The sequence below is a fragment of the Bipolaris sorokiniana genome (assembly GCF_000338995.1).
Source record: "Bipolaris sorokiniana ND90Pr unplaced genomic scaffold COCSAscaffold_2, whole genome shotgun sequence".
Taxonomy (NCBI): Eukaryota; Fungi; Ascomycota; class Dothideomycetes; order Pleosporales; family Pleosporaceae; genus Bipolaris; species Bipolaris sorokiniana.
Genome location: NW_006911896.1, coordinates 921,213 through 945,745, shown reverse-complemented (window position 1 = coordinate 945,745; position 24,533 = coordinate 921,213). Strand labels below are relative to the sequence as shown.

Genomic DNA, 24,533 nt, shown 5'->3' with positions numbered 1-24,533 from the left:
ATACAAGTGGAATTAAGGCGTGACAGAGCATGTGTTGTGATTCCCAGGGTAGGTGAAGAATGCACGTGCCAGGTTATATCTGTGTGGTGTGTACCCAGCTGGTGAACTCGGGGATAGTGGGGGCACCTGTCTCGAAGGGGCCTCGAAGAAGACAGCATAAGAAATAGTTGAATCTTGCATAGAACGACAGGACATTTACCGGTGATCGTCGTGGGTTTCCCAACATTAGGAAAGAAATGAACGAACGCCGCCATCGTCGTTGCGCACATCTACTTGCGGAGTTGTTCGTACGCGGCGCAAACAGTGAGAACAGGGCGGGTGTATATGTATTCAGCAACGCCTTCGTTGTCTGCGTGAGGACAAATATGCAAGCAACGATGTAGGACAAAGAAGAGGGTTGTCATATAAAAGGCAAAGAGCCGTGCTGATGTTCTGAACACATCAATCTCAGAAACCATAACCTTTGATAAATAGATTGAAAGCGCATGGTTTGATTAGTAACAATTTTGTAGAAATCTCGTGAGTAGAGTTTTTTGGCAAAGAATAGAAAAACCAATAGTAGAGCAATCAAAATGTCACAAGCACGATACAAGCACAATCTGACAAGCAAGTCATTATATTGCCCACAGGGCAAGCACAACGTCGCATTCTCGGTAACGCAATTATGAGATAACAAGTATAAAATCATGAGTAGAAAATACGGGAAACATGAGTACAATCGATACTGCAATCAGGACACGGTAACCATGACACTACAAATGCAAGAAAACCAACAGAAAACGAAAACCAAGACATCATAAGCACGTCGCCGCAAACTTATTATTACATTCACAGCACCACATGCACATGACCACAGCCATAATGTCCTGCTTTTAAAACTTAGTCAGAAGCGCCTCCGTTCAACATCTGTCATATATCATCGTTCCTATTTGTTACCTATCTCGATGCACTTCTACTTGCAATTTACTTTGCGCTATATATATGTATGTGTGTGTGTGAAGATCATCGCAGAGCCTTACAACAGCCTCCCTCGTCGTATGTGTCCATCATATTTACCAGGCAGACTACACGCTTGGTTTATTCGATACATCTCCAGATCTCAAGAAAGGGAGTCAAGAATCTGGAGGATATGGTGGATACTATTCCACAAATCCACCCGCTGTCACATCTACGCGTGTATATCGATTTTTGCGTCATTCATGGCCTTGGAAGACGAGGCAGATTATAAATCTGGTTTGGCATATAACCATCAAGATACATTGTCTTAGACTTCCAGTACGAAGAGGGTGGCCTGGGGATAAGCCCGAAAGGGCTGCCCCAATCGTCGCAGATCTCGCCATACCAACCGCCTGCGTACGCCGTTCACCATAATCCTCAACCTTACCTTCAACCTTGCCCAATCAGCCTACAAGCTTCGTTTGGTGATCCTCAAGGGTGGTTGAAGGATTCTGCAGAAGACTTGATGAACGAGCATCCTTCATCAATCGTCCCTGGGATCAGTCCCAGCCAGGTGTACTTACTATCACAAAAATTCAAGGGCCTATACACACCCAAGAATTTGTGGAGTACTCGGTGTCTATCGCCCGAGGAGCGACACAACCTCCATGTGCCATTTAGCGTATTCGATCGCAGCCTACCATATCGCACGCGTCTTAAACAACTTTCCTAACATAACCAATGCTATCAAAGAATCGCTTGGCCTTTGGTGGTTGCGAACCAATATGGCGACATCATTAGCACTGTTTCCACTCTTGCAGCAACTGCTTCATCAGCCGCGTCGTGGATCACGGACACATGCTGCTTTCTTCACGTCTTCACAATCGACAGGAGGCTTTGTTAGCAACGCAGGTGATAATGCCATGGTCATGGATATGGGCATAGATGTGGACACTGGGAAGGAGATCCTGATGGTGGAACACAATACATAGGAAGTAGTTAGGAGTCTTCTCACGGGCGAGGTATTTTTCCCCAAAGGGGGGTAGTTGCTATTATGGCAAAACTCCATATATTGTGTATGATACCAGTCAATGGACACTACCGCCAAGTCTTATTACTATGCATCGTGTGTCGTGACACGACATCTCCAGCATTCCCACGACAACGAGTTCGTGCTCCATATACTTGTGCCCTGATAAGCATTTTACATGTCTAGTCACCTAGTGCAATATAGAGTGCAAGCAGATTTGCTTTTCTAGTAGAAAACGATGTGCAAGAATAAATACAGTACGAATACAAGGTGGCTCGACCAATCATGTAAGTATTTCCCGTGTTGAGACTTTTCCACAAATTGCACCCAATCCGCGTCCAACTGGAAGACTTCGTTTTTCCCGCATGACCCGCTCATGCAGCTGCCAGAGTGTCGTGTATTACCTTTTCCTGTCGGATAGGGAAAGTGAAGAGAGACCATTTGCTAGATCTTCATTATCGATTATCAAGCAGCCCTTCTTGCCGCACTTGCAGGAGATGTCGTGTTTATGCTTGCATAATAAGGTAGGTGTGGCTTTCTTTTTAGTGTTTTTCTTAGGTGAGCTATAGTAGCCTTCGTCCGGAGAATCTTCACTGGCTTCTTCGTCTTTGCCGCTGTCGTTTCTACCATCATCGTTGTCGCATCCAACGCCGTTTGTTTCCACTCTACCCCTGAACGCGCTTTGAAAGTTACTGAAAGTTGGACTTGGCGCACCAGAGCGAATAATACGGCTAGTCTGTTGGGAATATTGTGCGGCATCTTTCTGAGAAGAATAGGACTTTCGCAAAACAGGACTGTCTGTCGGAGGTTTGGAGGGCGGCTCCTGGGACGCAGCTCTTTTGTTTTGCTCTACCAAGTCACCATCAGGACTCAGAAAAAACCGGGGTTTTGGACATCCCCGGGCTCCCTCAATCCATCGAGAAAGCTCTGGTCTGACCTCTCGGTTGACCCATTCATGCATATTCTTAAGCACCATGCGTAGGACGAAGACACCCCACGAAATTTCCAATGAAGTTGCCCATATACATCGCATAACGACCTTCTTCTTCTAACATATGTCAGCCCCAATGCAAAATGTGAGATATGTCCTTGACAACTTACGGTGGGCCTGTATGTGAGCCAAAGCTTGACATGCGTACCAACACATGTGAAAGAGAAGATGACGAGAGCCTCAGGGTTAGGTTCGTTCTTTTTCGAAGCTAGAAGCAGCTTCTCTCGTAGGCTAAGGGCGGCGGCAGAAGCATTCGCAGCTTGGCAATAACACATTCTTTCTGTGCTGACATCCACGGCAGCGGACTTTACCTCAACGACAGCCCAGGGGAAGCACATGAGATCTAGACTGCGCATTTGGTCCCTCGTGGGTTTTGAAGAGTTCCATTGCGCTAGGGTCTTCCGCGGCGAGGATAACACACCGGCTTCCCGGAGTTTGTGGAGCGTTGGAAGAGAGAAGTTCTCAGTCAGTCGCTGCGTTAGATATGGTGTGTAGATAGGGTCGGTGGTATCGATAATGGGGAATCCGTAAGTAAAGTCCGGTACGGGATATGTCAAGGTACTTTTGCCGTCTCGGAAGCCAGATGGAGATGATTGCTTGAACTCGGTCCAGTGAGTTTCTTGATGTCTAAGAGGCAGATGAGTAAATCGGAGTTAGTATATCGGGTGCGACTTACCGCTCCCAGCGTAGCTGCATGTTGCTTTCTCTAGTTAGCCATGTTTCACGCCAAATGTCCCAGAACTCACTTGAAAGAATCGGAGCCACCGTCTTCATTTTGATAGGTTGTGAAGATATGTTCTTGCAAGACATTTTGCCATTCGCGCTCATGTGCTTGGTCTCCGCGTAGCTTGACAAACTTTTGTGAGATATCAAAACAAGATTTCAGTTCTTTCAGTACCACAAGATTTACAGTATCAGCTCTTCCAAAAAGATTCATCAGTGGAGGTGCAGTTTCGAAATCTTCATCGTTAGGTTGCAAGTCCCATCTATCGACAGAACTATCGAATGACTCAGTGTTGGTCATGATTTTGTACTCGTTCTCGTCCAGATCATGGAAATTTTCAAGCTCGTGTTTGAGTTTGTATCTGATGTTGCAAGGAATTTTGGTACGCCGGCGGATGAGAAGTTGACGAATTGGTTGGACCCATCGTCGTAATTTGTGGGGATCGTGGACCTTGCTATAAAACAAGATATTGTTTTCTGCAAGTGTTTGCCCACTGATTCTAGGTTTCTTAGTACTTGACTCTGACGGTAGCATCTTGAAAGGGAATGATAAATCTGTTTTGTAATTTCCTCTGGCTATGGTGTTACTTTAAAATACTTGTTACCATGTCAGGGTATGAATGTAGGCCTGCGGCACAGCTACTGAGTGCGCGAGGCTGAAACAGCATGGGCGAGGTGTGTACCACACCAACCTCCACACCATAGCCTCTAACATGGGGACTAACATTGCTACTGCCAAATCAGACTCCTGAAAATATTCATGACTGACAATGCGCACTTGATCCTTTCTCCAAGACCAATTTGATGTAATTGAAACGTGGAGTAGCGTGGCTGCACTCCGCCCCCTGAGGCTCGTGCGTACGTAGGATCGCGGTTTTGGTGATCTTTTAGGGAAACGCTCATCTCATGAAACACAAAGTTACACAAACTCAGGAACTACTGCCATTTCGGTATACGAAGAATTACATAACAAAGATGACCAGAGATTGTAGGTGAGCGCAGAACGGGCGATACTGGTGCCATACACCCCCACGCCAACCACCTCTCACTCCCTTGTTCACGCCGCTCAAGATAGAGCCAGTCAGGCTGTAATTTCTTTATACACAGAAGGATCTAAGAACGGATAACACGGATGCAAGTCGCAAAAGCGAAGCGGAGCTGAATCCTACATTTGATTCAGCCACTTCATTGTACTGAAGCAGTCCCCTGAGCATGATTATGCTCACGCATCTAAGCCGGCATTGCTACTATCTATAGTGTGTAGCGGAAGAGAACTCCGGATCCATTGGCTACTCCCTCTACACCGATAGCCTGGTCCGACTTGCGATTGAGTTTCTGGAGCCAAAATCGAAGGATGAGAGATGCAGCTGCACAGCAGAGTAGCGCCACAGTCAACACGATGCATCCCATACGGTAGAGACTAGACGCTTCAGTCAATCAAATTTCATGATGAGAATTATGTGATACTTACGGTGCACTCCACTCAGGGTAAAGGTATGCAGTGGCAATGTTCGTTGCATTAGACACAGCTGTAGCCAAGGCAAGTGTCACAGCTCTCTTTGCCTTTGGGCGCGCAACAGTGGCAGAGACCCAGGGCAAGATGAGTTGAAAAGCTGAAAACGAACCCATAGCTTGCAGAAACATGGCGAAATATCGAGGGCCAGTCTGATGCGTTGACATGGAGATAATTTGGCCTACGGCAGATATCACGCATGCAGTGACGATATGGAAGCAATGTTCGCCTGTGCGTCCAGAGTGCCATGAGTTGAGGATCGAAAAGAAGAAGGCTAGGAAATAAGGAGGCGCAGTAAGTAACAAGGTTTGAACGCGTGGGAATCCGAGCGTCTTGACAATGGATGGGAAGAAGTACGTGAAACTCATAGAAACGACGGCACAAGTTTGGATGAAGACCAGTAGTGGCTAGATATTGAAAACGGTTAGCCCCGTAAATTCGAAAGCGTCCAAATCTTCTTGAGACCAAAGCTACTCACCACTTTCGGATCAGAAAAGGCCTGTTTAAGACCAGTGAAAACGGACTCTTCGACCTTGTCTGCTACACCATCGTTCTCGCGTTCAAGACGCCATTGAGCCATGGCGGTCTCTTCAGCTGACAAAAACGAGGTGTTCGAGGGGTAGTTGGGTAAAAGCATATACCCACCAAACGCCATGATGATCGTAAGCGCACCTTCGATAATGAAGCTAAAAGTGATCAAGTCAGAATTCACTCATTTTAATATCATGCCAACACTCACATCCACCTCCAAGACGAATAGCCACCCAGCCCCTCCATCCCATCAACAATCCCAGCCGCAATAAGACCACCAAAGGCTGATGACAGCGTGTACCCCGAGTAAAAGGTTGCAATGCGACTAGGCAACTCCTTCCGCGTGTACCAACAAGAGAGAAAGAAAATACAACCAGCGAAATATGGAGCCTCGGTGACGCCGACTAGAAATCTCAGTGCCACCAATCCAGCATGATTTTGTACAAAGCCGGTAGCGCCAGACACAATGCCCCATACTATAACAACAGTGGGTAAGTAAAGTCGCGGTTTGAAGATGGAAAGGAGCATGTTCGATGGCACCATCATGGAAATATAACCAGCCCACAATACCATTACGGCCGTTTGGTACTGCACATCGTCGATGCCTAGCGATGCTTCCAGGCCCCCGAGACGAGCATTGGCGATGGCGTTTCGGTCGAGAACGTTAAGCAGAAAGAGGACGATTAAGATGGGTAGAGAGCGCAAATCAATCTTCCGGACGAGTCTCTTCTCCAAGGATACCAGTTGCTCGGGTGTGTAGTGGCGCAGGATGTCAGGGACAGGACTGCGAGTATCGTGTGTAGCCTCGATCTGCCCAAACTCTATCTCTTTCTTCCTAACTGAGCTTCTATCCGCATCCATGGTAGGTATATAGATGTACTTTAGATTCAAAAATGCAAACGAAATGCTGATCCAGGTTGCAGAGGGTTACCATGTAACAAAAACCGTGGTAACAAGTTTACTATTTATAAAGCCGTTTTTTGGAAAATGTTTGATTTCGGGCGTAGATAGTTCCCCGCGGATATAAAACCCCCGCATTATGCGGATGATCTATACCGTATGGACTGGTAGGATCACTAACGCCTACTATGCGCGTGAGCTGTAAGCCAAGGCTGTGGATCACGGCGTTTTGGCCGAGATGGACGGCGCGCTTAACGCGTGCTCTAGACCCACTCTCCGATGATACTTGAGATGTATACAGTACATTGTTAGGGCGTCAAGTCATATTGGTCTGAATCTATTCTTGTTTCTCTCTTATACTTTGAAGACATCGTGAGAAGTAATTATTTAATCCTAGATATCAGACAGTAAGCGAACATCGCAGCTATCCACTGTTGGCCCGCTATGGTGCAATGATTGAGAGGGAAGGCCTGTAAACTATTAAATAAGCTTCGGTATTTGAAAAATGCCAAAAAGTCATTCAACCCTCTTTTATTTATATTAGTAACGATTACTTTCTTATGCTTATAGGCGATGATGAGAGCTGTACAGGTTCTCGTTAATCCCACCGCCTCAGCGTCGAGCAAATATTTTTGAATATCCAAAATGCGGGTACATCGGGGTTGCTAGGTGTGTTGCTGAATTGTGCCATCCGAGGGTATCTCGTGTTGACGAATGCCTTGAGGATGCTCGTAGTGTATCGTAATCGCTGCGTCCTTTGTTTCAAGGCGCAATATCCCGTTGAGAAAACTGCACCCTTACCGTATGTTCTAGAACCATTCGGATGCAGCGCAAAATGCCATAGGGCTATCGTAGTAGAAGCCCAAGGGTTCATGAGCATCTGAAGCGATGGTGGTGAGACCATATTTCCAGATCCACATTGTGTCTGGCGTTCCGACCCATCCGTAACAACAACGGATATCTCAAATTAGATATTGAGATTTTACGCAAACATACAGAATATAGCGTGCACCTGAGAACTTGATGCCCGGTATACAGGTCAAAGTTTTGGCGAGAATACTACTACATGAAAGTCAGAAGAGGCTCTATCGTGGCTTGGGCACGAGCCAATAGGATATCCGGATCTTTTCTCGGCCCGGTACTAGCGCGCAGGTACAATATGAGTTCCAGAAACTTCTGCCTCAATGTCCACTCTACATAATTCCATTCTCCAACCCATCTTTTTTAATTAAACCCGTTTATTTTCTCTTTCTCAATCCCTCCAGCTCTGTGATCAGCTTCCTGGGGCATAATTTGTAAGTAATGCATTGTACATTTCCCACATTTGAATGATGAGACACAAGCTGGCACCAGTCTGAGAAGACTTGTACTCTTTGCATGCGGATCAGCTGCATAGACTTTTTAGTCGCTCACTGACTTCTCTTCGATACATGCGTTCTTTTGATCAGTTTGACAATGTTGAAGCTTACCAATTTGGAATAGAAAGTTACTACCAATCACCCAACGCGCGCTCTCTCTTCGCTACCATGGTCCTCCACAACCCTAACAACTGGCATTGGGTCAACAAGGACGTCTCAGTGTGGACGCGCGAGTATCTTGACAAAGATCTTGCGCAAATATCCGCGGAGAAGAATGGCGTCACAGCAAAGATTGATAAGGTGGTGAGCATGGACGGAGATGTCGATGTGAGCCAACGCAAGGGCAAGGTCATCACCATCTTCGACGTGAAGCTGAAGTTGGAATACTCAGGTATGTCATTTTCCTAGTTGCACTCCTCTTGGGCGAGCTGACTCGGTCGGCAGGCAAGAACAAGGAGGGCGAGGAGACTAGCGGCACTATTACTGTTCCAGAGGTCGCTCACGACACCGAGGAAGACGAGTATGTCGTATGTTCCCTGCGCCTATCTGCTTTCCCAGTATTTCTATGACGCTACTGAATCATTGCTAACATCTTGGTAAAGTTTGAGGTAGATGTTTACTCTGAGGACAGCAGCAAACAGCCTGTAAAGGAGCTAGTACGCTCTGACATTCTACCACAATTGCGAACAGCCTTCGCAAAGCTCGCACCAGCGATCATGGCCGAGCATGCAAAGGATATCCAGCATGCGCCAGGCACCAACCCTAGCACCAACTTCACTGCTGCCAAGGTTTACTCGAGTTCGAGCGTGAACAAGTCGAGCAGCTCCAAGCCCGAAGCAACATCTTCCCAAAAGAGCAGCTCTGGTGCAGTTGTTAACGTGACGACAATCACAGACAGCGCAGAGTTCCGGACAGACGCAGCCAATCTGTACCAGACTTTCACCGACCCTCAGCGTCTTGCCGCGTTCACACGCGCACCGCCCAAGAACTTTACAGGTGCCAAGCCTGGCGGCAAGTTTGAGCTATTTGGCGGTAACGTCAGCGGAGAGTTTACCGAGCTTGAGGAGCCTACGCATATTGTCCAGAAATGGCGACTTGCACAATGGCCGGCGGGACACTACTCGACGCTGTCTATATGGTTTGATCAGAACGATATTGATGCAGTGACTGTGATGAGAGTGGAATGGGCAGGCGTACCGGTTGGTCAGGAAGAGCCTACCAAGACCAACTGGGAGCAGTATTATGTGCGAAGTATCAAGACGACGTTTGGCTTTGGCACAGTATTGTAAGCGGCCAAGGCTCAGTTGCATTGTATTGCGGCACAGGGGTACAAGGCGTTGGAGGATTTTACGAATGCATACGAAGTGACGGACCCGAAAGGGCATGAATGATAGGCATGATGGTAGGTGTACATGTAGAGACAATACAAGAGGTCTGATGACCAATGAAAGATTATAATTGTGCACGATATTTTGAATGACGTGAGGTTGGGTGTGGAGGGGGGAGATAGCTTGTGTAGGTAAGACGGGCACGTGTGTATGGTGAGTGGTCAACGTCATAGGGGTCTTGTTGGTGTAAATACTAGTAGGTAGTTACATAGATATTTACACATATATTTGCATGGCACGTAGCATATATGTAAGTACGTATGCATGCATGGGCGTACGTAACTAAGTATATAGAGTCGAGTATATACTAGGTACCACGACGACGACTACGGAGTACTTACTGCTGCTGTCAGACAAGCCGGGCCCAGGCCATGGACAGTGACAACAGCCGGACGCATGGAAACGCTACAGCCCCGAGCCCGTTGTGGTTGGAGGCCGTTGCAGAAGCGTTGCAAAGTGGCCGTGGGGTCCGAGTGGTGCGGGCGCGTCCCCTGCTAGCGGGCGTCGCATGAAGGCTGGGAAACAGTTGGGCGTTGCAAGGCCGCATCAGCCATCGCGCCATGTCTGTCCACATCAACCACTGTACGGCTGCCATTGCCATTGCCACTGCCACTGCCATTGCTGCTGCTGCTGCTACATATGCACATACCATTACTGCCATCACTGCCATCTGAACTGCCTGACGCCTGCCTGGCTGTTGTTTTACGCCCCGCGACCAACTGACGCGACACCGTTAGCTTGGCTGCTATTAGCACTCCCGCTCTTAGTCGGACATAGCAGACCACCACCAACTTTTTCATTCACCCTCCCATAACCACTCGCCTGCACATGGCGTGCTCCCCTGCCCGGCCTCGCTGAGAGGCTCGCCGTCTCAGCCCACCCACCCCTCTTCCCCTCCTGCATCCTCCCTCTCCGCCCCTCTCCATCCCCCCCTCGTTGCCGCGGAGTGGCTCCGCGACAAGCGGCCGTGCGGCGATACAAAACACAAGAGATATGGCGCCCTCTGGCACGAGCATGTTTTCCAAGTTCCGGCCTGGCCATGCGAAGCGCAATGCCTCATCTGTCGCCTCTCCAGAACAGGCCGTGTCAAGCCCCACCTCTTACCCACTTCCAGGCCCAGCGTCGCAATCCACCGAGTACTTGTCATCGCCGCGCTTCCACCAACATCAACAACATGCCAGCCTTCAAGCTGCCTCATCCCCCGTATCGCCTTTTCCACCCAAGCTGCCGCCCATTGCCCGTGTCGCCTCCAAGCTGGACAAGTCGCCCTCGCCAAGTAGTTCGCATTACACCTCCAGTCAGCATTCGGCCACCACCACCGACGGCAGCCCTAGCAACGTGATGGCCCACGATCCCACTATGTTGTCTCCTCCCCAACGGTCGCATGACTTTCCCTCGCCGGTCCACGACCAAAAGCCTCTCTCGGCCCGCTCCAATACGGCAACCTCGCCTCTTACGTCCCTGCACTCCCTGTCCGAGACTCCCTCGGCCATTTCCCCAAGCCACTACTCCATGTTCTCCAAGTCCCAGCCCTCATTACTGAGCGGCATCAGCGATAAGCTTACGGGCAGCTCCAAGGGAACATCAATACCCACCGTGGCGCCACCACCACCACCCCAAAAGTCAAGATCCAGGCTCAATCTGCGGAAGCCAATGTCTCTCCTCATGCGACGAAAGTCGGCACAGACGCTGGATCCTCTGGCCGACGAATCCCTCGTCACCCAGCGCTCTCCTTCCAACCTGCCGCCCATGCCCGACAACTACGACCCGAGTATTCGCGGAAAGATTGTACACGACTTCAATGCCCCCAGGCTCAACAGAAATTATTCCTACAACACCTCATCGGAAGCAGCCGAGTCACAACCTGAGGTTGCTCGCGCCAGTCCGCCAAAAATCGACAGGGAGCACACGCCGGTCTTTCGCGAGCATTTTGACGATGACACCAGCTACGAGCAGTCGCAGGCGGCGATAAGAGCAGAAAATCTGGTCAACAAGGACTTTTTAGCACGAAATTCTGTCCAATTTCCTCCGCCCGAACACTCACTACTTCCTCCCATGCCGCCCAAACCCTCCCCGGTACCACCACAGCCTGCGCCACCAAACTCCTCACCGCCGCCTCGGCCGTCGTTCCAAGGAATGGATGGTGTCAATTCGGTACTGTCCCCAGTGCAAGAGTCTGAAGACCCATCCAATGTCTCCGCAGACGTCACGCCACGGAAAAAGAAATCAACAAAAGTAACCATGCCCCCAACACGCTCAAGGGCCACATCCGTCACAGATCCCTCTTTCCAGCCAGCTGGACTTCCTGCACATTTCAGTAGTAGGGCTTCAAGATTCAGCTTCCAGATCTCAGGTGGTACGGATTCTGCGCAGGAAAAGCTCCTCGAAGAGCGGCACAAGGCAAAGGAAGCGGAGAAGAAACAAGCGCGCATTTCTACAAATTCTGTTGAGGATGAGTACGATGAATACGGCATGGATGACTATGATGACATGGATGGTGGGTTCGATGAGGAAATTCCCATGCTCGGTGACGAAGATGAGTTCACTGGTGGATTGGGCAACCAAACGCTCGATTCTGGCATCAATGGGGTTGACTTTTCATCTTTATCGATACAACAAAACATGAACAGCCCAATGAATTTTGCGCTTGGACAGATGCAAATACCCGTCGACATGAATGGCAATCCCATAGGGTTTGCCATGCCAGGTCCCATGTTTCAGCAAAATTACATGCCAACGATGACTAACCTAACCGGTGCGCCGAACGCGACAAACACTCAACTATATGGCTTAGGATTGAGTAACTCCCAAAGCGAGGGCGATAGCTCGTCGTCAGTTAAGCCGGCGGATGCGCTCACCCAAGCTGTACCCGCTAGCGCCAGCCAGCCAGTGTCAAACAATCTCGACCTCGACGATGATATGTACTTTGACGATGGACTGATTGGCGATCAGGATGTAGGTGCGACAGAATTCGACGAAAGCGTCTTCGACGATCCCGATGGGCCACTCTTTGACAGAAAAGTCAAGCTCCCTGCAGAGGGACAGTCATCCACTGCTCAGCCTCGCGCATATGACGTGCTGGACTCCGAGACTGGTTATGAGGCCGATGATGATATTGTTCCTCAGACGCCTGACAAGTCAGCCCCTTCTCTTGCTCACAAGACTTCTATTGCACAACAGATGGCCGTGCCCAGCTTCGAGAACCTCAGTGCTTACCATAGTGCGCTCGCAGATGCGGCAGTCCGCGCCGAGGCTGCTGGCCGGTTTGATAGGAAGGCGAGCGTGGATGCGGGTCAACCTAGCTCTGAGATCGAGGAACCCTCAGTCAATCACTCAAGGCCCAGCTTGGTGCCCGATGATGGCCGCGTTAGTGTGGACACGACCAGCTTTCCACTAGACGACGATGTTTACGGAATGAGCTCAGGGTTCGTCGACGACTACGACTACAGCGACTTTGACTCGGCTCTGGAAGACGATCCGATCATTGCTGCAGCAAACGCCGAAGCACTAGCATATGACGACGAAGGTTTTTACGGTCAGGAATTCGGCTTCTATGCATCCGCAGTTGGCGAGTCACCTAGCGCTTGGGGTGGCTTCTTTGGCCCATCCGGGGTCGGTCGCACTGTCAGTGGACGGAACGCCGTGAGAGAGCCTAACCTGACGCCCATTACCGAACGAAGCGAATACAGCACCCGCAACTCATTTATCAGTCTTAACCAATTCCGAGATGGACAACAGCCCATCGCGAGTCCTGCACTAGCACAACTCGCCCGCATGAGTCCTTATGGCGGATTTTTCGGTCAAGAGGAAGAGGACATGAGCCTGGATAGTTTGATGAAGCTGAGAAAGGGAGCCTTTGGTGCTAGTGCTTCCAGTTTGCCAGGAAGCCTGTCCAACAGTCCACGTACTTCGTCGCCCATGGGCATGCAATTCGTTCCTCGGGCCACGACTCCTGCGGGGAATCGCATGATGGAGCATCCCTCCAGCCCCGTGGAGAACCCGTATTTTTCCAACAATAATTTATCAGGACACCAACCCCATGAAGATGGCGATTACGAGGAAGGTGACTCAAGCCTCATGGACGCTGTTAATGGCGCGTACGAGTCTGGTAGCTCCAGTGAAGACGAAGCTGGTGGTAATGGACAAATGGAGAGCCCTACACTTACAAGCAGTGATTACAACAGCCTCTCGAGTCCGACCGGGCATATCGTCGGGAACGAAGCGCCACTCCTGCCTTCAATATCTGAACTGTATGCTCAGCACAACTTGAGCCTGGTCATGTCCCCGATCAGCATCCCTGTTACATCGCCTTCACACGTTTCGCTCCCTGCATCGCCCTTCCCAATGGCACTGTCCTCGCCATTTCCGCCTCAGCCTCATACTCGCCCGCCTAACCCTCCTTCTATCGACACGTCCCTTTCTTCACCAACCGCTGGCACAACCTCGATGCCTGGTGCGCCGAGGCGACAAAGTGTAGTTCTCAGCCCCATCTCGACATCTTCTCCCATTACACCAAATGGTGGTAGCAGTTCTGGGGGCTGGAACCGCGGTCACAGCAGGAAGGGCAGCGCGGCGGATAGTGTAACCTATGTCCGTGAACACGATGAGGCAGGAGAAGGGAGATGGGTGCTTGAACGGAGGCGCACTGCTGAAAGTGGCGAGTTAGAGTTGATCGGAAGGAAGATTGTAGAAGGTGGACGTATTTAGATACCCCTTTGTTTTTATGGATGAGAAGCGCAATTGCATTTGTATGGCGTCCTTTTGTTGTACATGCATGGCTCAAGAGGAGGCTTTGGCTGGTTGAACGGCCGATTGAAAGAGCAAGAGAAAGGACGGAGTAAATGATTAGCATATACATATACACACCACATGATGAATGACTCTTTTGAAACAACATCCACCCTTTTTTGGTACTGATTTGTGATTCGAGGCAGAGGGGAAGCAGAAAGTTTTGTTAGAGATACCATATACAATTTTCAATTATACTTTGTGCCTATGCGGGGACGATCACTGTATCTCACCACAAAACCTTATCCAAGAACCAAATTAAGTCACGATCCAAAAAGCTGTCATCCCAAGAACCCGTATCCTGATACAAAACTAACCTAAAAAATCAAACCTTTAATCCTACTATCTCCCTCATATTTCTCTTATACCCCCAAATTCTATTACCCTCTTACCCGCCCGTCGTCTCCCCCCACATCCCCCCGTCATCCACCATTTACATTCCCAAACCAGCCTAGTCCCACCCACCCTAAGCACATCACGACATCCCACCCCTCGATTTCGTCTTTCGCGCAACCCGCACCTTTACCCGCAGCGACCATCAACCCCCCAGACAAAATGCTTTTTGTTGCTTCTGCAGGACAAGCGAATTTATTGGCTGAGATTGGCACTCTCCTTGTCTTCTTACTCCAAAGCAAACGCCAAATCACGTAGGTATGGGAAAAGTGTGTCTCCAATCGCGTGTGCGTGTAGCTATGCTTCTCCAATCACGTTATCCTTTGTCGAACGGGTGACATGGGGAGGGGGTGTTTGGGCGCTGGGGGAGCTACGGCAATGCATGCGTGGAGGTGCGTATGACGGCAGACGGAGCGGGATAGAGGTAGAAGGGCAAGATGGAGGGATAGTGAGGGAAATCTTGCATCATTTGGGGAGGAGGGAGGGTAGTGCGGTTTAGACAAGGATGGGTAGGTAGGGTCTGTGGGTCTGTGAAGGACGGGTGGTATAAATACCTTTCTTCTTGTTAAACTTTTGTCCCCAATTTCCGACGTTTGCTGTTCTTGACTTTGATTTCCAGCCTTTTGACAATCCGGCTGTAATTGAACGTTATTTTTTTAGGGGGGGGAGGAAACTTGATAACTACTAGGCGGGATTCGAAAGCAATGGCAGAAGACAAGCACGATGCTGAGCATGCGCTCAGCGACTCGGATACCACGACCGACGAACAACAAGTTCTTGCGCAGACGAGTGAGGCCGAAGAAAAGAGGTTGCTGCGGAAGTTGGATTTGCGCTTGTTGCCTGCGGTGTCGATTTTGTACTTGTTGTCGTTTTTGGATCGGAGTAACGGTATATCTTCTCCCCCCTCTACTACTCTCTCCCATCACTTTCCTCCTTCGCCGTTTCCTCGATCTCGGAGTGAAGGAATAGGTTTAAGGGCCAAGGCTGACGGAAACAATTAGTCGCCAACGCACGCATCGAGGGTCTCACTACAGACTTGAAAATGACAGGGAACCAGTACCTAACGGGCCTCACGCTCTACTTTGTCGGCTACGTGCTATTCGAGATTCCGTGTAATATTGTGCTGAAGCGGACGACGCCGCGGTTCTGGCTTCCGACACTGACGGTGGCGTGGGGGGTTGTGGCGACGCTGATTGGTATTGTGCAGAATCTGACGGGGTTTTTGATTGTGCGGTTTTTGTGAGTTTTTGATGTCCCTTTTCCTTATTCTTTCCCCCCTCTTACTTTCCCAAGCTGAGGGGTTTTGAGTTTGAAAGCGCAGTGATGGAGCTAACGAGGAATTGTGAATAGTCTCGGTGTCACAGAATCTGGCCTGTTCCCCGGAGTCGTGTACTATCTGAGTATGTGGTATAAGCGGAGTGAGCGGCAGTATCGCATTTCGCTCTTCTTTAGCTGTGCTTCGCTTGCTGGGGCTTTTGGCGGTGTATGTGGAATCCCCCTATCTCAGGCAGGAGAGACTAGAATATAGGCTGACACTGAGACAAGATCCTCGCATATGGCATCGCGCACATGCGTGGTGTAGCTGGACAGCCAGGATGGCGGTGGATATTCATCCTCGTATGTACTACATTTCACAATCTCCTGAATCGCATGTATACTAAAATCTACGAACAGGAAGGTATCGCCACTGTCGTCATTGGTGTAATAGCATACTGGTTCATCTCCAACTACCCATCTACCGTATCGTGGCTCTCTCCCAGAGAACGCACATTTCTCCAAGCACGCCTCAAGGCCGACAGTGACGCCACAAACGATGAGGCCTTTTCCTGGGGCCAAGTTATTCTCGCAACCAAAGACATTAAAGTCTGGCTCTATGCATTTGGATTCCACACGATGAGTTTACCACTGTATACTCTATCTCTATTCCTGGTATCTCTATCCCTATATCCCCAAACTCCTAAACAGTCTAAACTAGTTATGTTAACAATTGAACAGCCCACAATCATAAAAGACATGGGCTACACCTCCGCCCAGAGCCAACTCCTCACCATCCCCCCCTACGCCCTCGCCACTCTCTTCACAATCCTCATCGCTATCCTCTCCGAACGCTACGCCCGCCGCGCCGCCTTCATCCTCTTCACTTCCTCCTTGGCAATCATCGGCTACATCATCCTACTCGCAAACACGAATCCGCGTGCACGCCCAGGCGTTTCATATGTAGGCACTTTCTTCGCTGCCACGGGCATCTACCCGTCCGTCGCGCTCGTCCTCTGCTGGCCCGCCATCAACGTCAGCGGGCAAACTAAACGCGCAACAGCCAATGCCCTGCAAATCAGCATCGGCAATCTGGGTGCTGTGCTAGGTACGCAGTTGTACCGTGCGAATAGCGGGCCGAGATACATTCTTGGACACAGTTTTGCCCTGGGGTATCTGGCGCTGAATTTAGTGGTTGTGAGCGCGTTGTGGGTGGTGCTTAATCGGGAGAATGCGGAGAAAGTTAAGATGCTGGAGAGTGAACCGCACACACCTGGATTCCATGATAGTGCTGAAGATTTGGCGTTGGGGGATAGGCATCCTAGGTGGAGGTTTCAGGTTTAAAGGGAAAGAGAGAGGTAAGGTTGTTAGAGGGGAGGTGGATATGAAATAGGTAACGAGGACAGTTTTTGTTGTACATGTAAATCCCCTTTTACGATTGCTCAGCCATCTATCTAACAATCCGCACCATAAGCCGCATTTCATCCTTTCCGCCCAAAAGAACTCGCTTTTTACACACAAAGAACCTCCCATCACCCAACTCTACCAAAGCTTCGGGAAAAACATCGGTGTCTCCCTCTTCCACCGCTGATACTCCTCATCACCCCCATACTTCTTATCATACTTCTCCTCACTCAACGGCACCCCACTAATCTTGAGCAGCAAAAAACTCACAAAAGCAGGACTCGCTACACACATCCCTGTCACCAACATCTTCCCACTCAACCCCCCACTCAACCCCAACGCTGTCTGCGCAGGCTGCCGAACCAGCAACCCCGCTGCCGCAACAGCAATACCAGACCACAACGTCGCCTCACCAAAATAATTCGGATGCCTGGACATAGCCCAAAGCCCATGCGTCAAAAACTGCTCTTCGTGCTTCTTCGCCTTCTTCGCCTGCACCCACGCATCCTTTTGCCTATCAGCCACAACTTCAAACCCTAGTCCGAATACGAAAATCGCCAGGCCAAGGATATCCGTTAGGTAGGGTTTTGATGAGACGGCTTGACCGAGTAACGACGAAGCATACGCGGAGCGCGGCACAGAGTTAACGAGGATAACAGGAAGCGTACACAGCGAGACCCACGCCGCCTGGGCGAAGAACGCAACGAGGAATTTCGGGGGGGAAGAGCGAATACTATCGAACCGCGAGTCTTTGCCGTCGTCGCTTGAGATGCGTCTGAAGAGATAGGATCCCACTGTTTAACCCCGGCGTTGTTAGTAAAATGGTTGTGTGTCACGTGGAGTTCACTCCTTCGACGGGGGGAGGGGTTGGAAGGATTCAAAGCCTGGTTACAACATACACCTTGTAGCCCATAGGCCCACCGCGGCGCTCAGCAGCGCTTGTCTCCACCACCACGTCGTGCCCTGTCCGAGACCTTGGTTGCCGAAGTAGTCGACGAGGCCATTTGTTGCTGTTCCTGCAGCGCGGGCGCGCAGGTAGGGTAGTGTGAGACTGAGAGCTGTGCAGGAAAGGTAAGTCAGGCTGCCGCTGAGGTCGTAGTAGCGCTCTGTTTGCGCAGTGATGGAGGGGATTGCTACAGCGGCTTGGATGCCGTATGCAAGGGCCACGGTAGGGACAAGTGTGCGTAGCAATGGGTTCTTAAAGGCTGTTGCCCTGAGCAGTGTGTGTAAGAGTGTCATTGTTGGCGTATACTATAGTAAAAGGTAGACTACGAGCGAGAACACGTTTGCTTCTTCACAGGCGGGGGGGGGTGGTCAAGGCCTTATTTAAAAGGCGTTGGGAATACGCCGGGCGAAATGGCTTCAGTGGCTCCCATAATTTGCTTATTTGGATACGTACTGGGTTGCCTGAAAGTTTGTTTTGAAAGAGCGCCGAAATCCCCGTGAAACAGTATAATGAGCCTCAATGGAAGATCATTAATCTGGCCTATGCCTAATACAGTGCATACGATCTGCCCGATCTTGACTACAAGTAGCGATCAATATCGTCATTACTCGCTACTGACCAACCTAGACTGGGGTCAGGCCCCACCCTTCGGAAACCAGTTTGTTCTAGCCCGGTGTACTCGGAGGCCGGTGGACGTGCGCCTAGACATGTGAGCACCCTGTCATCGGTGTATAGGACAAGTACGTGTGGGCGGGATAATGATTGCACCGTACGATGAGCTTTCGAGAAATAAGCCGGGGAGATATAGCCCGTAGATTCCAAACACATGTTAGCTATCCTGTCCTGGCTGGACTGAATTGAATGCCATACAAGCCATGCAGTCCAAGAGTCTTCGTTATCGCATTCAAATCCGCCAATATACACGTCCTCCATAACGACACACCGGCGCAACGTCACAGCCCAAGCCCTCGCAAATACAGACTTCCGCTCTTCCGAAGACACTATCTCTTGAACGCTGCGTCAATCTCCTTGCTGCCCCAATCAATTTCCACCTCGCCACTATATACATCCTGGTTGATCGTCATCATCCGCTCCGACACATTCATGTAAGTCTTCTCGCATTCCTTAAGCACCTTGAATACGAGATCGCGACTAATCGATGGATCGTCTGCGTCACCAAAGTGCTTGTCCACTCGCTTCTTGAGCGACTCGATGCCTTTTCGCAGCTCCTTAGCATCATGCGAGTGCACTAGCTTCTTGAACACGGAGCGAGAGTGCGAAGAGCGTTGCGAAATGGCTTGAGCGCTCGCGCCTGGCTGGCCGAGAAGTGTTTCAGTGGACTCGATAAATTCCTAGGCATTGTCAGATTAATCCCAGAGCTTAGCGTTGCATGTGCACTTACCAAAAGTTTGCCCAACGGCCGCCGGATAACGGCATCAACATAAAGGCCCATGTGCTCATTGTACTCATCCTGCGCCTTGCCCTTCCAGTATTCCAGCACGGAAACGGAACGTGCATCCACCTCCTCCATGTAGTGGTTCATGTTTTCGATAAGCAGAATGTGGTAGTTCAGTGCCTCCTTGTCTTCGGGATCGCCCTGTCCTTGCGAAGCCATGACGGTGGGAGACTCCTTTGCAATCACTTTCAAACTCTCAAACATGGCCTTGTTGATTCTCTGATACCCGTCATTGACCATACGGCGGATCTCCAGCTGGTCGCCCCCCTCAGCTGCAGACGGCAGCATGTTTTCGATGGCAACAGAAAAGTGGGGAAATGTCTTCATGAAGGATATAACACCCTTGCGTTTCTTGATCTTGACTTTGGTGTCTTCAATTGCCCGTATTTGCTCGTCCAAGAACCGGCTGAAGAGTCCTTGCAGACGCTCGTGAATCTTTTGCAAGTTCCTGGTCAAAAAGTCTTGGTTTGTTTCCTCGATATCGATCAACTTCCGATCAACAGCACAAAGAATGCCTACACCTTGCCTGTGAATAGTTAGTATCATGGCGATGTGATGTGAAAACAAGACTTACAGAGGGTCGGCTTTCGTGGCCCAGTCTACAAGACTGGCAATTTCCGCAGGCCAGAACGAGAAAATCTCCTCCATGACTCCAGTGAGATGCTTCGCCATGGCCCTGTCTGGCTCGAATTGCTTTCTGATCCAAAGGTTAGGTCCTCGGCGATTCTCTGGAGGTGCTGCCTGGACCGCGTCAGGGAAATCGAGCGAGTCAGTTGACGTAGCGTGGAAGAATTCTGTGATAAAGTTTTGCTCCGTCAGTAGCACAGGGCCTGTGTCTTCTAGGACCCTAGCAAAGACATCGTATGCATGCAGCTTGCCATCTTGACTTGCTGGCTTCGCCTTGCTCTCTTTACCCTCTTTATCTCCAGAAGCCGCTCGTAAGCCACGAGCCAAAGTCTGACTTCGCTTGACAGTCAGCTTCCTGGCAGTCCCCGTGATACTCTCTGGCTCCTTTTCTTGTGCGGTAAACAGTAGCTCTTGCTCCTCGCCACTGGGCTTCCGAGCAAATTTCCTCCAAGCCAGAATGTTATCGCGAACTTCCTGTTGATACAATTGCGCTGCTTGGTTCTGGTACATCCGGAGAAGCATGTCCCATGAAGCCCTGTCGATTTCCTTGGCGAAGAGCATTACCGGACTCAACATCCACAGCTCGCTTCGACCAGTATCATGTGCCTCAATGTTCTTCCTTAAAGACGGCATGGAACCCTGGTCAAGATTCGAAAGAGCATCTTTTGTTGACAGGAAAGCGGCACCAAAGGTAATCTCCATGTGCTTCTTGAGTCGCTCAAGGAACATGGTTCCCTCGCCAAGATACCTATCTCGTTTTTCTTGCAGAGCCTGCATTGTTGCCAAATCGCTGTTGCCTATGCCTGATCTTCCGTTCAACGTGTTGAGGGTATCGTTAGCACCGGCTCGGCTCCCTGCCACAAAAGACGGATCAATCGTAACCAGCGCTTTGTAGAGAAGAACCAAGGACGATTCAATATCTTTGAGGCCACTAATCTTTCCTATTGGAGCACGTCTCAAAGGCTCTAGTTGGTCTGATGTGATTGAGATGGTATCGACGAGTTGTCGAAGTTCTTGCTGCAGCAAACGCTGGTTGGCCGTCTGGACTTGTAGACCCTGACTCTGCGCTTCGATGAAAGCAATGTCATCGTTCAAGCTACTCAGTTCAACGTTGTATAAGGTCAACAGGCCTTCAAGTTCGTCGCATTCAGCAATGGCGCGATCCAGCATACGTTCAACAGCCTCCACTCGGTCATCTTTCTGCTCTAGGTGGTTGAGCCAGCTCCCCGCTTCGACGCGAGCGATCTCGCGTTTGATATCGGCTTCGAGGGATTCAATGTGCTTGTGAGAAAGCTCATTACTGCCCCAGCCTAGCTCTGATAGTAGAATGTCGAACTCAAGACCGCGTTCATCAAGGATGCTAGGATCAATGCCAAGCTTCGAGATGTTCACAATCTGCTGATTGGACCTACGCTTCTTACGTCGCACTTCAGGCTCCGTCTCGGCGCTTCTTGCCGCTGCCTTTTCTGAAGCTGGTGGAGGAGCTTCCTCTTCTACCTCTTGCTTAACCTCCGGCAAAGCTGGCGCCAATGGACCAGACACAGTGACTGATGGTACAACCTCGGTGCTGATACGTGGTCGCTCCTTGGATGATCGATCTGGCACAGGTGGAGGCGCTTCCTCTAGCTTCTTTTCTTCCTCTTCTGGCTCCTCCTTTGGTGTCTCTTTCGGAGCTGGCCGTTGAGGTATGAACACTGCACTGACACCGTCAGGCTCATCAGATGCCTTTGTATCTTTGTTGAAGAGTTTTGCTGCGGCACCGCCTGCACGAGGCTTGAAAGCTCCTGCTGCTGCCGCAGCCTTTCGGAGCTTGTTTGCTGCATTGTCGGCGACCAATGGTTTCTTTACCATTGGACCAAGACCAGGACGGGGTGAAGCCTCAGTCTCTTGCTCGTCTATTGGGCTGCTGGTGTTTTCAGCGGGTACAACTTGGGGCTCGGGTTCAGGAGCAGGTTCGGTTCGCACTGGCTGAGCTTGAACAGGAGGGGCCGCTACCTCCTCTGGCGGGGGCGCTTGTGGCATAGGAGCTGTTGGTATTCGTGGTAACGGGGAAGTGGGTGGTGGAGTGGGTTGTGATCTGGATACTGCAGGATCTGAGCGTGCAATGCTTTCTTGAGAAGATGGCTTTAACCGCTCTGGCGTCTCTTGGGGTCGTCTTCGAGGCGGTACTTCCATCGGCGGAGCGGGGGATGCCGAAGGGGTATGGAAGACTGAACGTGAGTCTGTACCTTGGCTGTCGAAGCTACGCTGCGATAGCTGAGACGGACGCGTCTCCATTGTGGGTCTTCTCCGCTGTGGAGGTTCGTCTGGAGGCATGTCATCATGTCGGTTGAAGTTTGAACTGGCGTTGCTTTGAGAAGTACCTGGCCGAGCACCACTCTGGGCTGTACCGGGTCTCAGACCTCTGGGAGAGGGATCTCTCCGGGGCGAAGCATAGTCTCTAGGTCTGCGCGCGTCTGGTGTTGAGATACCTGGTGCTGCACCGTCTGTTGATCGCTCGTCAAACGACCTCTCTGGTCGTTGAGGCGGACCATCTTCAAAGGGCGGACCGCGTCCGGGGCTAAGATTTGTCTGGTATTTCGCAGATTCTGGTGTTTTTGGTCGACTGGCAAATTCTGAAGCTGAAGACTGCGGTGTCAAGTTTCGCGGCGCAAGAGGCGATGTTGGTGGCATGAAATTCGGGCCAGGGCCAGGGCCGGGACTGGGGCGGGGTCGCATACTGTCCCCGCTGGGTCGCGCTCGAATGGTCGGATCCATAGGTTGCTTTTGCCTTAGATTAGGCATGGATGGAGCAGCTTGCATCTGATTTGGCAGAAATGGTGGACGTCTGCGAGCCTCGTCGCCTGTGTTTGGTCTATCATCGTCTGGCCGGCCAGGCCTTCTCGGACCCTGGAATTCTCCTGGCGGTCTCCGGAAATTAGGATTTGATCCGGGTGGCGGCCCTCTTCTGCTATCGTCTGTTGCGGGTGGCGGCATTTCTCCAGGTCTTCTTGGGGGAGGTCCGCCTGCTTTTGGAGGCATAGGTCTCTGCTCTAATGGTCCCGGTCGCTGTGGCCCTGGGCTACCGCCTGCTGGACTGCCTGCTGCGGTTGCGGCCCGGCCCTCCGGTGTAGCAAGATGTGGTTGTCCATTCGTAAGGCTGTTGAGTTCGGAAACACTGAATCCTGTCAAGATGGGAAAGTCACCCTTAGTATACTTATTGTAAATCTTGACCATACTTCCTATGAAAAACTCCTTCTCTTTTGCGGTCCCAGCTTCCCAGTAGTATGGTTTGGTGATGGTAACGGTGAAGCCTTTTTCTCCGGCCCACTGCTTGCGTTGCGCCTCTTCCTCGTTGGCAGGGTTGAGGTGGACGTAGTTCTCAACTGCAGACAGCTCTTCCATAGGCCAAGACTTTCCAATAGAAAAGGTGCCGTTGGCGTTCTCCCTAGCCTTGTGCAGTTTGACTCTGCCTGTGTTGCGCACGGATATCATGATGATTCTCGCCTTCTTGTTTGAAGGTGGTGAGTTTGGCGGAGGGGGAGCCTGCGGATATGCGCCATCTTCCTGAATACGGATGTGGGTAATGTAGGATTCCTGGACTGGGACATGTCAGCATAACTCAGGCCAAGTCTAGGAACCAGCAGGATAGGCAAGACCTAGACATGTATGCCAACTGTGTTTATGGTGGTGTCCAGGAACACGTACGCTGTCCCTGCTCGTCCAACTTGGAGAAGCAGCTCTCAGTAATCCGACGTCGCTCGTCGTCAAACCGCTCGGCGCGCGACATGCCGGAGGGTGTAGAGCTCGAGCTGGAGGCAGAGGGGGCTCCTCTCGAGCCCCCGGTGGGCGGACGCATTGGGGGAGCTCGAGGGTCCCCGCCTCCGTTGGTATAGTTGCGTGGCCTCCCGTCCATCTTGACTGAGGTGCTGGCAGCTACACTCTGAAGGGTCCCAAGTCTGAGCGGATGATATGCCGACTACTTTCACCCAGCGGTAGCGAGGGTTCTTCGTGGTAATGCCATCAATGGTGAATCGTGGTGGTGGTGGTCCTTGCGATGCTGAGCTGGTTGGTTCGTTGGCTGGTCGGTCCTCCGTGAGCGATAGGATTGGGCAGCAATATGCGATGCACGTCTTGGCCGTATCCGCTGGAACTGAGTCGGATGTGTGCAAGTGGGGATAGCAAAGACGGCGAGTGAAAGGCCCAAATATCACCCTGCGCAGGTGAGCGACGTTTGGCGTCGTGTACTCACGTATGAGACGGCAGGCGTGCGGGACTGGGATCACGCTTGCGGACTAGCGTCATGCGAGGTGCAT

General features: G+C 50.8%; 7 protein-coding genes across 7 annotated transcripts; 3 read left to right on the top strand and 4 right to left on the bottom strand.

The window, feature by feature from the left end:
- Nucleotides 1–2,200: 2,200 nt before the first annotated feature.
- Nucleotides 2,201–4,215, bottom strand: COCSADRAFT_349568 (uncharacterized protein; the record flags this gene model as incomplete). Its single annotated transcript, XM_007697676.1, has 4 exons — nt 2,201–3,014; nt 3,068–3,584; nt 3,634–3,663; nt 3,704–4,215. 4 exons carry the CDS (start codon nt 4,213–4,215, stop codon nt 2,367–2,369), a joined length of 1,707 nt encoding a protein of 568 aa, XP_007695866.1. The 3' UTR covers nt 2,201–2,366.
- A 669-nt stretch (nt 4,216–4,884) lies between these two features.
- Nucleotides 4,885–6,585, bottom strand: COCSADRAFT_178078 (uncharacterized protein; the record flags this gene model as incomplete). The annotated part of the gene is made up of 4 exons (XM_007697675.1): nt 4,885–5,100; nt 5,152–5,600; nt 5,672–5,879; nt 5,933–6,585. 4 exons carry the CDS (start codon nt 6,583–6,585, stop codon nt 4,932–4,934), a joined length of 1,479 nt encoding a protein of 492 aa, XP_007695865.1. The 3' UTR covers nt 4,885–4,931.
- Nucleotides 6,586–7,823: 1,238 nt separating this feature from the next.
- Nucleotides 7,824–9,448, top strand: COCSADRAFT_33151 (uncharacterized protein). Its single transcript, XM_007697276.1, has 4 exons — nt 7,824–7,919; nt 8,107–8,373; nt 8,427–8,509; nt 8,585–9,448. The coding sequence occupies exons 2-4, from the start codon at nt 8,151–8,153 to the stop codon at nt 9,269–9,271; spliced, it is 993 nt and encodes a 330-aa protein (XP_007695466.1). The 5' UTR covers nt 7,824–7,919; nt 8,107–8,150; the 3' UTR covers nt 9,272–9,448.
- A 527-nt stretch (nt 9,449–9,975) lies between these two features.
- COCSADRAFT_33149 (uncharacterized protein) lies at nt 9,976–14,321 on the top strand. The gene has a single exon (XM_007697275.1). It carries the CDS (start codon nt 10,364–10,366, stop codon nt 14,075–14,077), a length of 3,714 nt encoding a protein of 1,237 aa, XP_007695465.1. The 5' UTR covers nt 9,976–10,363; the 3' UTR covers nt 14,078–14,321.
- Nucleotides 14,322–15,153: 832 nt separating this feature from the next.
- On the top strand, nt 15,154–17,248 carry COCSADRAFT_269939 (uncharacterized protein). The gene is made up of 6 exons (XM_007697674.1): nt 15,154–15,439; nt 15,553–15,790; nt 15,902–16,034; nt 16,097–16,168; nt 16,226–16,480; nt 16,547–17,248. Exons 1-6 carry the CDS (start codon nt 15,256–15,258, stop codon nt 17,147–17,149), a joined length of 1,485 nt encoding a protein of 494 aa, XP_007695864.1. The 5' UTR covers nt 15,154–15,255; the 3' UTR covers nt 17,150–17,248.
- Nucleotides 17,249–17,347: 99 nt separating this feature from the next.
- Nucleotides 17,348–18,448, bottom strand: COCSADRAFT_167448 (uncharacterized protein; the record flags this gene model as incomplete). Its single annotated transcript, XM_007697673.1, has 2 exons — nt 17,348–18,003; nt 18,109–18,448. 2 exons carry the CDS (start codon nt 18,446–18,448, stop codon nt 17,348–17,350), a joined length of 996 nt encoding a protein of 331 aa, XP_007695863.1.
- Nucleotides 18,449–18,948: 500 nt separating this feature from the next.
- Nucleotides 18,949–24,452, bottom strand: COCSADRAFT_178073 (uncharacterized protein). Its single transcript, XM_007697672.1, has 4 exons — nt 23,926–24,452; nt 20,186–23,819; nt 19,558–20,137; nt 18,949–19,507 (listed from the first exon to the last, which is right to left on the bottom strand). The coding sequence occupies exons 1-4, from the start codon at nt 24,131–24,133 to the stop codon at nt 19,157–19,159; spliced, it is 4,773 nt and encodes a 1,590-aa protein (XP_007695862.1). The 5' UTR covers nt 24,134–24,452; the 3' UTR covers nt 18,949–19,156.
- Nucleotides 24,453–24,533: the final 81 nt, after the last annotated feature.

Bases quoted from the DNA above. Each gene is read 5' to 3' on its own strand.
- COCSADRAFT_269939 (XM_007697674.1), top strand. From the start codon at position 15,256: ATGGCAGAAGACAAGCACGATGCTGAGCATGCGCTCAGCGACTCGGAT. The intron at 16,035-16,096 runs GTATGTGGAATC...CACTGAGACAAG, and splicing joins TTGCTGGGGCTTTTGGCGGT to ATCCTCGCATATGGCATCGC. The intron at 16,481-16,546 runs GTATCTCTATCC...ACAATTGAACAG, and splicing joins ATACTCTATCTCTATTCCTG to CCCACAATCATAAAAGACAT.
- COCSADRAFT_178073 (XM_007697672.1), bottom strand. From the start codon at position 24,133: ATGGACGGGAGGCCACGCAACTATACCAACGGAGGCGGGGACCCTCGA. The intron at 23,820-23,925 runs GTACGTGTTCCT...GACATGTCCCAG, and splicing joins GTTGGACGAGCAGGGACAGC to TCCAGGAATCCTACATTACC. The intron at 20,138-20,185 runs GTAAGTCTTGTT...AACTATTCACAG, and splicing joins GCCACGAAAGCCGACCCTCT to GCAAGGTGTAGGCATTCTTT.
- COCSADRAFT_33149 (XM_007697275.1), top strand. From the start codon at position 10,364: ATGGCGCCCTCTGGCACGAGCATGTTTTCCAAGTTCCGGCCTGGCCAT.
- COCSADRAFT_33151 (XM_007697276.1), top strand. From the start codon at position 8,151: ATGGTCCTCCACAACCCTAACAACTGGCATTGGGTCAACAAGGACGTC. The intron at 8,374-8,426 runs GTATGTCATTTT...CTCGGTCGGCAG, and splicing joins GCTGAAGTTGGAATACTCAG to GCAAGAACAAGGAGGGCGAG. The intron at 8,510-8,584 runs GTATGTTCCCTG...ATCTTGGTAAAG, and splicing joins CCGAGGAAGACGAGTATGTC to TTTGAGGTAGATGTTTACTC.